The sequence below is a fragment of the Entelurus aequoreus genome, linkage group LG09 (assembly GCF_033978785.1).
Source record: "Entelurus aequoreus isolate RoL-2023_Sb linkage group LG09, RoL_Eaeq_v1.1, whole genome shotgun sequence".
NCBI classification, from domain to species: domain Eukaryota; kingdom Metazoa; phylum Chordata; class Actinopteri; order Syngnathiformes; family Syngnathidae; genus Entelurus; species Entelurus aequoreus.
Window position 1 is genome coordinate 2,923,364 of NC_084739.1, and position 13,347 is coordinate 2,936,710.

A 13,347-nucleotide genomic window follows, 5' to 3' on the forward strand; every position below is an offset into this window, starting at 1 on the left:
TATGGAAAATAATAATGTAACGTTAGGTAATTACAGTACTCCCTGGTGTACAGTAATTTGTAAGTCATTCTAGTTAATGCAATATTAAAAAGCACAAATAGAGAACTCTGTAGGATCCCCTTTTTTTGTAATATAGTTGTTAAAGTCATACTGGTTTGATATCTTGTTTTGTGCAGTGCCTTATTTATATTGTATTTTTAATTTATTTTATGCAACTTGTTGACACGTTTTATTTTGTGTTTATGTATGTAAAAAATATTGTATTTCATATATTAATTTTTTATTTTTTGTATTCATTTATTTATCCATATTTTTTTTTATCTTGTTAACTATTCTGATTGTTAATTTGCTTTCTTTAAGTAAAAAAAAATGTCAAAGACAAAGCTATTCGGTTTCTTGTGAGTATATACACTTCACTGCCGATGTGGGGGGGCGCCACCTAAAATCTTGCCTAGGGCGCCAGATTGGTTAGGGCCGGGCCTGCACATCAGGGCAAGAAAAAACTCAACCCAATGGTAACAAGGTGAAACCCTGGAAGGGACCACATATTTGGGGGACCCCCCCTGGGTGACCGGTGCAATGGATGTCGAGTGGATACGGTTAATATTGTGAGAGTCCAGTCCATAGTGGGGCCAGCAGGGGACGATTTTAGATGCATCTAAAAACCTAAATACCTTTTGTATCTTCATGGTCTGTGGAGAATCAGGTGATAATTTAACGTTAGTAAGTCCCCAGACGGCTTGCTGTTGGCCGCTAACGTTAGCATAGTCAGCAGAATGCTGCCGTCGCTCCAAACACAAGTACCGGGTAGAATATATATATATATATGTATATATATATGTATATTAGGGCTGCAACTAACGATTAATTTGATAATCGATTAATCTGTCGATTATTACTTCAATTAATCGATTAATAATCGGATAAAAGAGACAAACTACATTTCTATCCTATCCAGTATTTTATTGGGAAAAAAACAGCATACTGGCACCATACGTATTTTGATTATTGTTTCTCAGCTGTTTGTACATGTTGCAGTTTATAAATAAAGGTTTATTAAAAAAATAAAATAAAATTTAAAAAAACTCTGCGCATGCGCATAGCATAGATCCAACGAATCGATGACTAAATTAATCGGCAACTATTTTAATAATCGATTTTAATCGATTTAATCGATTAGTTGTTGCAGCCCTAATATATATCTATATGAGTATACTTTGAGCCGTGTGAAGATATCGATCCATTATGCATCAAATCAAAATATTCTACCCAGCCCTACCGCCAACAAGTGGATATAAGCGACTTGAACAGGTCTCATCACTAGAAGACACAACATGATGAGAATAAAAGCACAGCAAAGGAACCTAAACAGAGTTGTAGTCCAAAGTCTACGACAAGCAGTCCTGCACACGCCCAGACAAGACAGAGTCTACATACCTATGTGTAGACCTGATCTAGTATACACTGTTGAAAAGAATAATACGTTTGTGTTGTGTCCTTTTTTCTGTATGAAACACGTTTATTAAATAAAAAGAGAAACGATAATCGCAATTGGCATTAATTGCATGTGTGCTTTAGGGCTGCAACAACTAATCGATTAAATCAATTAAAATCGATTATTAAAATAGTTGGCGATTCATATAGTCATCGATTCGTTGGATCTATGCTATGCGCATGCGCAGAGTTTATTTTTTATTTTATTTTTTTTAATAAACTTTTATTCATAAACTGCAACATTTACAAACAGCTGAGAAACAATAATCAAAATAAGTATGGTGCCAGTATGCTGTTTTTTTTCAATAAGATACTGGATAGGATAGAAATGTAGTTTGTCTCTTTTATCCGATTATTAATTGATTAATCGAAGTAATAATCGACAGGTTAATCGATTATCAAATTAATCGTTAGTTGCAGCCCTAGTGTGCTTATATTTTGAAGAAAAAATACCATATTGTAATATTTATCCTTCATATCAGACCTTGGCAAATTAAGGCCCGGGTGGAAATAGGGCTTTGGAAAACCAGCAATTCTGGAAAATCCTGGATTGTTTTTGAACTTGGAAGAATTATAGTTGGAATTTCCAGGATGGTGCAATGTGTTGAAGGTGGAATGGTTTGAATCGGTTGAAAAATGTGGAAAGGGGGGAAGTTTGACAAATGGCCAATTCATTTTGAATGGGAAGAATGTCCCGGAAAACCTGGAATTCTGGGATTTTTTTTGAATTTGTCAAGGGAAAGCCCGCGATTCCTGAATAGGCTGAACAGTTTGAAGTTAGAACGGTTTGAATCGGGTGAAAAATGTGGAAGGTAGAGCGCGCCAAAATCTGGAGAAGAAGAAGAAGAAATTTAATAATTTTAATAAATAGATTCATTTTGGTGTAGAAAACCATGTTTCCAGAGCGGCCAGCCTGAAATGTGGGTGTCAGGGACAGACATGGAAGGAGATTTTTACAACAAAGTTCTAAAGCTTAGTGATGTATAAGATATATCAGATAGTAGGTGGGGTTTTTTACCCTTCGCGTTCATTTTTCCTTGTGTTTGTTGCATTTTTGTTGCATTTCGCTTGATTGTAAAATATGTCGATCTAGAGGGGGTGTGACGCTCATATGTTGTCAATATTCAGTGTATTATCGTTCATATAGTATTGTAAATCACACATTCTTTATTTTCATGTACATTCTGGGTGTCTCATTCAGTAAAAAAAAATTGAATTCCATTCCGTTCCGTTTTTAAGGCGGTCTGTCAAAGTTTTGAGCATTCAAACAGACATTATTGTAAGGTTTTGTATGGTTGTGTTTTGCTTGATTGTAAAATATGTCGATCTAGAGGGGGTGTGACGCTCATATGTTGTCAATATTCAGTGTTTTATCGTTCATATAGTATTGTAAATCACACGTTCTTTATTTGCATGTACTTTCTGGGTGTCTCATTCCGTAAAAAAGCTTTTAATTCCATTCTGTTCTGTTTTTAAGGCGGTCTGTCATAAAGTTTTTAGCATTCAAACAGACATTATTGTAAGGTTTTGTATGGTTGCGTTTTGCTTGATTGTAAAATATGTCGATCAAGAGGGGGTGTGACGCTCATATGTTGTCAATATTCAGTGTTTTATCGTTCATACAGTATTGTAAATCACACATTCTTTATTTTCATGTACATTCTGGGTGTCTCATTCAGTAAAAACAAATTAAATTCCATTCCGTTCCGTTTTTAAGGCGGTCTGTCATAAAGTTTTTATCATTCAAACAGACATTATTGTAAGGTTTTGTATGGTTGCGTTTCGATTGATTGTAAAATATGTCGATCAAGATGGGGTGTGACACTCATATGTTGTCAATATTCAGTGTTTTATCGCTCATATAGTATTGTAAATCACACATTCTTTATTTTCATGTACATTCTGGGTGTCTCATTCAGTAAAAACAAATTAAATTCCATTCCGTTCCGTTTTGAAGGCGGTCTGTCATAAATTTTTTAGCATTCAAACAGACATTATTGTAAGGTTTTGTATGGTTGCGTCTCGCTTGATTGTAAAATATGTCGATCAAGAGGGGGTGTGACGCTCATATGTTGTCAATATTCAGCGTTTTATCATTTATATCGTATTGTAAATCACACATTCTTTATTTTCTAGTACATTCTGGGTGTCTCATTCAGTAAAAAGATTTTTAATTCCATTCCGTTCCATTTTTAAGGCGGTCTGTCATAAACTTTTTAGCATTCAAACAGACATCATTGTAAGGTTTTGTATTAGTGTTCCTAAAAATAGATAAAACGGCCCCCAGACACATTTAGGCTGAACAGTTTGAAGTTGGAATGGTTTGAATTGGGTGAAAAATGTGGAAGGTAGAGCACGCCAAAATCTGGAGAAGAAGAAGAAATTGAAGAAGTTTAATAAATAGACGGATTTTGGTGTAGAAAACTATATGTGTGAATGTTTTGGAGCATTCACACAATTAACTGCCATGTGGCCCTCAATTAAAACGAGTTTGACCCCCCCTGCTTTGTACTGTAGGAAGAAGAGCTCCTAAAGCAAAGTCAACCAAGAATGAAACATGATTGAGGACTGCACAGTCATTACAATGTGTCCCGACCAAGAAGGACTTGACTTTGATAAAGCACACAGCATTTAACCACGTTCAAGTATAAAGCACACAGCATTTAACTACGTTCAAGTATAAAGCACACAGCATTTAACCACGTTCAAGTATAAAGCACACAGCATTTAACCACGTTCAAGTGTTGACTTGTGATGGCAGTGAATTAGAAGGTCGTATGAATGGAGCCCATCAATCAAACATGAAGAGGCACAGAAGACCAACAGACCGGTACAGGTTGCCAGGGGGATGGGGAGGGGGTGGGCGGGGCGGGGATGGTGAAGGTGGGAAGGGAGGGTCTCATCAGTGGAAGGTGATAAACTTTGCAAACCTTCCAAACTTGTCCTTGCTGCATAGGAGAGGGGGAAGCATTGGAACGGAGAGAAGAAGAGAAGAAATCAAAAGCACCCAGACAAAGTGCTGCATCACACACGCATGCATGCATGGCCCGCGTCGGCCCGAGTGTTGCGACGCAACGCATGGAAAGAAACACACGCTGCACAAGCATGCAATCATTATTTGACACTAGCTGACTTGGCGCTAACATGCCTATCTACGCGGGGAAACTAATATGGCTGACGCTGCGGCTGAACACTCTTGTCCGGAGAAGCGCGAAGACAAAGTTAGGCCCCAGCAGTTTTCTCCGTCTTTATTATTTGTCAAGATTCATTCAGGCTTTTGGGAGGGACTGGCGGTTGCCTAGTAACAGGCAGTCTTTCCCCTCATCTTTCACGTAACGGCCACTGTCAGATGTCTACCTTTCAGTCAGTTAGCAAGGTGACGCACCAGGTGACAGCCAGTGTATGGACAACTTGGCTAGGTCCAGCTTTCATCCAGTAGGTACAAGAGTACTTTTGATATCTGTTGCTAGATATCTCGAGATGTACGTTGTAATATGTACAGTTGTGTTTACATACCCTGGGAGAATTTATGATTTCTTGGCCATTCTTCAGAGAATATGAATGATAACACAAAAACCTTTCTTCCACTCATGCTTAATGGTTGTGTGGAGCTATTTATTGGCAAACAACTGTGTGTACTTTTTTTAAATCAAAATGACAAAAGTGCCCAAATGACCCTGATCAAAAGTTTACATACTTTGATCTGATAAGATGCACAAAAGTTGACACAAACAGGTTTGAATGGCTAATCAAGGTTCCAATCCTCACCTGTGACATGTTTGTTTGTAATGAATGTGTGTGTATAAAAGGTCAGTGAGTTTCTGGGCTTCTGACAGACCATTGCATCTTTCATCCAGTGCTGCACACATGTTTCTGGATCCTGAGTCATGGGGAAGGCAAAATAATTGTCAAAGGATCAGCGAGAAAAGGTAATTGAACTGCATAAAACAGGAAAGAGGTATAAAAAGATATCCAAGGAATTGAGAATGCCAATCAGCAGTGTTCAAACGCTGATTAAGAAGTGGAAAATTAGGGATTCGGGTAAACCAGCAAAGATTTCAGCCACAACAGCCAGGAAAATTGTTCGAGATGCAAAGAAAAATCCACAAATAACTTCAGCTGAAATACAGGACTCTCTGAAAAAATTGTGGTGTGGCTGTTTCAAGATGCACAATAAGGAGGCACTTGAAGAAAAATGGGCTGCGTGGTCGAGTGGCCAAAAAGTTTAATTTTGGTCTCATCACTCCAAATTACTCTGTTCCAGAAGTTTTGAGGCTTGTCTCTGTGCTTTTTGGCATAATGTAAGCGGGATACTTTGTGACATCTGCGCAGAAATGGCTTTCTTCTGGCGACTCGACCATGCAGCCCATTTTTCAAATAGCTTCACACAACCATTAAGCATGAGTGGAAGAAAGGTTTTTGTGTTATCATTCATATTCTCTGAAGAATGGCCAAGAAATCATAAATTCTCCCAGGGTATGTAAACTTATGAGCACGACTGTATATGTGCTTTGCTATGGAGGTTTTTTCCCCACTCCAGACTGGGCCCCCTTAGGAGCCCAGTCTAGATTGTATTTTTTTACTCATCCTTCCCCAGCGTTGACCTTTTTCCCATCTTTTACGGGACGCCTTGTGGCGACCCATCAGCGTTCCTGTTCTGTAACCCTGTACACTGTTTGTTTGTCTAATCTTGAACGGGTTTGTGCTGAAAACAAAGTTTTGTTGTACTTGTGCAATGACAATAAAGACCTATCCTATCCCTATGATCAAACCTGCGTACAGTACAGGCCAAAAGTTTGGACACACATTCTCATTTCAATGCTTTTTCTTTATTTTCAAGACAATTTACACTGTAGATTGTCACTGAAGGCATCAAAACTATGACACCTGTGAAGTGAAAACCATTTCAGTTGACTACCTCTTGAAGCTCACGGAGAGAATGCCAAGAGTGTGCAAAGCAGTATTTAGAGCAAAGCATGGCTATTTTGAAGGAACCAGAATATAAAACATGTTTTCAGTTATTTCACCTTTTTTTGTCAAGTACATAACTCCACATGTTTTCATTCATAGTTTTGATGCCTTCAGTGACAATCTACAATGTAAATAGTCGTTAAAATAAAGAAAACGTGTCCAAACTTTTGGCCTGTACTGTACATCAGCGTGTGTTGATGTGGGACTCACACAAGATACGTAACAAGAAAACAGTTACATTTAGCAAAGCTTTCAATTGTTAACATTCAACAACTACGCCTCCTTCGTACAAAACAGCAACCACCTCGGTCTATCACACAGGTGTCAAACTCAAATCTGGGCCGCCACGTTATTTTATGTGGCCCGCGAAAGCCTGGAAATAATATGCGTTAATAAAATGTTGAATCTTTTCTTACTAAATATATTTGTTATTTCCCTTTTGACGTTAAAAATAATGTACTGCATGCAATTGCATGTCTTTTAAAATTCAATATTATCAAAACATTATGTTATCATGTATTCCAGAAATATTTTTTGTTCAAATAAAGATAATTACTGTACTTAAATATCTGCTTGACTTATAACTTCAAAACAAATCATCAATCAAATTGTAGACCGTAAAATTGACAATAGATTTTATGGTTAAATTCCGCCGATTGAGTTTTTTACCGTAAAATCAACGTTGGTACTGTTTCTTTCCATATACGGTAAGACGCTAAAACATAAAAAAACAAAACAAAAAAAACATTAAAAAACAAAACAAAAACAACATTAAAACAACAAGATTTTACGGTAAAAAAAGGCATTTTTTAAATTGAATTTTATCGCTAAAAACAGTGGCATTGTTTTTTCATTTATTCCATTTTTTTATATGCTGTAAAAAAAACACTGCTTTTACTGTAAAATTCTGGTGACTCAGCTGTCAGTTTTTAAAGTAAAATTAAAATGTTTTTTTTTCAGCTTATGTGAATTTATTATATATATATATATATATATATATATATATATATATATATATATATATATATATATATATATATATATATATACACTACCGTTCAAAAGTTTGGGGTCACATTAAAATGTCCTTATTTTTCAATGAAGATAACTTTAAACTAGTCTTAACTTTAAAGAAGTACACTCTATACATTGCTAATGTGGTAAATGACTATTCTAGCTGCAAATGTCTGCTTTTTGGTGCAATATCTACATAGGTGTATAGAGGCCCATTTCCAGCAACTATCACTCCAGTGTTCTAATGGTACAATGTGTTTGCTCATTGGCTCAGAAGGCTAATTGATGGTTAGAAAACCCTTGTGCAATCATGTTCACACATCTGAAAACAGTTTAGCTTGTTACAGAAGCTACAAAACTGACCTTCCTTTGAGCAGATTGAGTTTCTGGAGCATCACATTTGTGGGGTCAATTAAACGCTCAAAATGGCCAGAAAAAGAGAACTTTCATCTGAAACTCGACAGTCTATTCTTGTTCTTAGAAATGAAGGATATTCCACAAAATTGTTTGGGTGACCCCAAACTTTTGAACGGTAGTGTACATACATGTATATTCATATATTACTCGTTGTTAAAAGCGTAACCACAACTGCTATGTGGCCCTCAATGAAAACGAGTTTGACACCCCCGGTCTATCATATCAGCCAATGGCAAGGCTTCACATTCCAGAACATTCTGTGCAACAAAGACGCACAATTAGTAGATACCACAACAGGTGGAGCAACACGTGGTGGGAGTTGTGGCATTGTGCTACACAATCCTTTAACAACAACAACAACAACACACATCAATCATTACACACCACAACTCCAGAGCCGCAGACTGCTTGGAAATCAGAGCCATGGCATACTACTTTACATTTAAAACTGTCTATCATTATGAAAGGACATACCCCAATCTCAACTTGTATAAACACATTACTGTTTGTGCACATTGAACCTGCAAGCTGTGCTCTCCTAGAACAGGGTGATTGTTCTATACTCCGAGGACCACGAAACAGGTGTTTTACGGTGCATTCAAAGTCTGCAACGCCCGCTCGAAATAACAAATAACGATAATAGATTTTATTTGTTACACCCTTTTCATTTACATCATTCTTAAAAAGGTACAGTACAAAGCAATATTTACGACAATAAAAGCTTAGTTATTAAAACAGATACAAATACTAAGACTAAAACACAATAGTGTAACATAAGCGACACAAAACATGCAAAATAATTGCTTTTTTTACTGTGTCTTTATTCTAGTAATAAAAATAAATGATTAACTTTGTTAATCATTGTTAATCAACAGTACCACGATAATGATAATGATAACCGTGATAATTTTGGTCGCGATATCCATGACATGAAAGTTTCCTGGTGAGTAGATTGCCCAGCTGGGGCACTTATGACCACAGCATTAGGTACACTTACACCATCTAATAACGTCCACTAGGAAAAACTTACCAGAAAATGATCAGTTTTAACACCGTAAAATATTATACTAAAATATTATTGGATTGGATTACGTTACATTGTGCAGGAAGGGAACATATTTTCTAATTCCTTGTTGCGCTTACCCACACAGCAAAAAGACTCCGCGGCGGATCCCCCGCGGAGGTATCGCGCTTTCTGGAACGGACCCGTATCGGCGTCCACTTGCTCTCAGGAACGTATCCGCCACGAAGGCGGGTCGCTTGATCCGCTCCGCATCCATGATCAAAGCCTAAGCTCCAGCAACGGACTCATAAAAACCCTGGCTCATCTGGCCCGGGTCCGTTTTGGACCCGTTTATCTTATTTTCAAAATCCCTTCTGTTCTTGCTGTAGGATACTAAAAAATTCACTAGGCCCTACTACAGCAATATACCAAATAGCACATCTTTAAAACTATAGTTTTAAAGATGTGCTATTTGGTTTTAAACAGTATGAGTACAAATTTGAAAATGAATGTTACCTGTGCAACCTCATTATACATTTGGCTAGGTTTTATATTCATAAATGTAAGTTTCTCAATACCCGACCTGTTTTTTGTGCCTTTAAAAAAAGACATAGAATTTTGCATTTATATATATATATATATATATATATATATATATATATATATATATATATATATATATATATATATATATATATATATATATATATATATATATATATATATATATATATATATATATATATATATATATATATATATATATATATATTTTGCATTCTTCTTTAGTTGCTTTATTGAGTTTACAACCCCCTGGCGCTGTTTTGTACTGTTTCTGTGCTTGTTTTGATTATTATTATGTCTTTGCTTGTATGTTAATGTTGTAACAGTTGAATACTATGAATAAAGGTTTTACTAACGCTAAACTTTCCAAAATGTATGCCAATATTGCAGATACATGTCATCGCTGTCAATTGACTTCTGCAGACAAGACACACATGTTCTGGTCCTGTCCCTGTCTGAAAGCCTACTGGACTAATATTTTTAAACATCTTGCAGATGCAGTAAATTTTACATTGATGCCTTGTGCAGAATTGGCTATTTTTTGGAATTCCACCAAACTGCCAAAAAATGAAGCAGACTATTAGGGCTAGTATCGCCTTTGCATCATTATACATTATCCTACCCTAATACCCTACTGTGCAATATTACCCTTCGAGTGCAATACATCCGACACTGATTATTATTACTCCGGTACTCTTGTCTTGTTCTGTATATTGTACAGTATTTTGTATATTGTACAGGATTGCTTCTTATTTTTATTGTACAGTAGTCTGTTTATTTCAATTCTTATTTTTTATATTTATTACTTCTTGTGTAATTAATTTTTTATCCCATATTTGTTTCCACTACAGCACCTTAAATTGGAGTCCTTAATCTCGTTAGATGCAAATATAATGACAATAAAGTCCATCCATCCATCAATCCATCTTCTTCCGCTTATCCGAGGTCGGGTCGCGGGGGCAGCAGCCTAAGCAGGGAAGCCCAGACTTCCCTCTCCCCAGCCATTTCGTCCAGCTCCTCCCGGGGGATCCCGAGGCGTTCCCAGGCAAAAAAGTCCATTCTATTCTATGGTATTATATTGTAATAGCTCGAAGAAGGATTTTATTGGAGTGGAAATCACAGTTTGCGACCAAGGCCTCCCTATGGTTTAAAGACCTCATGTTAGATTTAGAGACAATTAAATATAATCTGAGGGGTACACCAAAACAATTTGACTTGACCTGGGGCTGCATAATTAGTTACATAGCTAAACTAAAGACTAACTAAACAATAACAGTGCAATACATTTTCATAACATGGTCACTACTGCCTAGTTTCTCTTGTTATATTCTTATTTTACTGTTATATTTTTATTCTCATTGTTGCTTTTTATTTTTATTGTATTGTAATATTTTTCTATTTTGTTTCCATTTATACCCCCTTATTGTACTTTTTAAATTCGATCTCAATTTTGTACACTGCTGCTGGAATTTAAATTTTCCTGAGGGAACTCTCCTGAAGGAATCAATAAAGTACTATCTATCTTTCTAAAGACACTATAGGATAAATGTGACACTCACGGTTGACAATGAACCTTTACACTTACCTCAACTCTTTTTTTTGTTGTTGTTTTTATTCAGTGACACTGAATGTTTGTGATTGTTCTTTTTCTTTCCTTTTAGTCAGTTAGTGTGATTCTCTATCTGCTTGTGGTGAAGAGGAAGGCAGTACATTGCTGCCCATTGTGACTGAAATGTAGGACGGGGGGTGGAAGGGTGTGTTATTATTGTACTTTTATTATTTTTCTGTATTTTTTTTGGGGGGGGGGGGCGACAAAAAAAAGTGTCTGTTTTCTCATTACCTGTATTATGATTTCCCTATTAAATTAATAAATAAATACTATAAAAATTAAAAATTAAAATTATTATTTAAAAAAAATATATATATATATATATATATATATATATATATATATATATATATATATATATATACATATATATTAGGGCTGTGAATCTTTGGGTGTCCCACGATTCGATTCAATATCGATTCTTGGGGTCACGATTCGATTCAAAATCGATTTTTTTTTTCAATTCAACACGATTCTCGATTCAAAAACGATATTTTCCTGATTCAAAATGATTCTCTATTCATGGAATACATAGATTTCAGCAGGATCTACCCCAGTCTGCTGACATGCAAGCAGAGTAGTAGATTTTTGTAAAAAGCTTTTATAATTGTAAAGGACAATGTTTTATCAACCGATTGCAATAATGTAAATTTGTTTGAACTATTAAATGAACCAAAAATATGACTTATTTTATCTTTGTGAAAATATTGGACACAGTGTGTTGTCAAGCTTATGAGATGTGATGCAAGTGTAAGCCACTGTGACACTATTGCTCTTTTTTTTTTTATATATATAAATGTCTAATGATAATGTCAATGAGGGATTTTTAATCACTGCTATGTTGAAATTGTAACTAATATTGATACTGTTGTTGATAATATTCATTTTTGTTTCACTACTTTTGGTTTGTTCTGTGTGGTGTTTGTGTCTCCTCTCAATTGCTCTGTTTATTGCACTTCTGAGTGTTGCTGGGTCGGGTTTGGTTTTGGAATTGGATTGCATTGTTATGGTTTTGCTGTGTATTGTTTTGTTGTATTGATTAATACAAAATAAAAAATAAAATAAAAAAAATAAAAATAAAAATAAAAATAAAAATAAATCAATTTTTAAAAAATGAGAATCGATTCTGAATCGCACAACGTGAGAATCGCGATTCGAATTCGAATCGATTTTTTCCCACACCCCTAACGATTTCCCTATCAAATTAAAAAATAAATACTATAAAAAATATATATATATATATATATATATATATTAGAGATGTCCGATAATATCAGCCTGACGATATTATCGGCCGATAAATGCTTTAAAATGTAATATCGGAAATTATCGGTATCGTTTTTTTTTTATTATCGGTATGGTTTTTTTTTACGATTTACACTCATTCACACAAAAGGGTTGTTTCTTTCTGTTATTAATATTCTGCTTCCTACATTATATATCAATATAGATCAATACAGTCTGCAAGGGATACAGTCCGTAAGCACACATGACTGGTCCACTAATAGTACTAACCTTTAACAGTTAATTTTACTCATTTTCATTCATTACTAGTTTCTATGTAACTCTTTTTACATTGTTTTACTTTCTTTTTTATTCAAGAAAATGTTTTTAATGTATTTATCTTTTTATTTTTTTATTTTTAAAAGGACTTTATCTTCACCATACCTGGTTGTCAAAATTAGGCATAATAATGTGTTAATTCCACGACTGTATATATCGGTATCGGTAATCAAGAGTTGGACGATATCGGAATATCGGCAAACAGCCAATATCGGACATCCCTATATATATATATATATATATATATATATATATATATATATATATATATATATATATATATATATATATATATATATATATATATCCATCCATTTTCTACCGCTTATTCCCTATATATATATATATATAGGTTGAATTTTTTATTTTTATTTTATTTATTTATTTATTTTTAAAACTGTTATTTTATTATATATATATATATATTTTTATTTTTAAAACTGTTATTTTATTATATATATATATATATAATAAAATAACAGTTTTAAAAATAAATAAATAAATAAATAAAAATAAAAAATTCAACTATTCAAATTTATTTATTTATTTTTAAAACTGTTATTTTATTATATATATATATATATATATATATATATATATATATATATATATATATATATAATAAAATAACAGTTTTAAAAATAAATAAATAAATAGTGTATATATATATATATATATATATATATATATATATATATGTATATATATATAT

The 13,347-nt window shown here is 34.3% G+C and overlaps 1 protein-coding gene across 4 annotated transcripts in view; it reads right to left on the reverse strand.

Moving 5' to 3' along the window:
* Positions 1-13,347, reverse strand: part of nckap1 (NCK-associated protein 1) — a 76,302-nt gene that overhangs the window by 61,874 nt on the left and 1,081 nt on the right. For 2 of the 4 annotated variants that reach the window (XM_062057955.1, XM_062057956.1), the window contains exon 2: positions 4,425-4,442. The exons of the other annotated variants lie outside the window; for them this stretch is intronic. In XM_062057955.1, the coding sequence (XP_061913939.1) occupies positions 4,425-4,442 (18 nt within the window). The remainder of the gene's footprint in view (positions 1-4,424; positions 4,443-13,347) is intronic. 4 annotated transcript variants of the gene reach the window in all.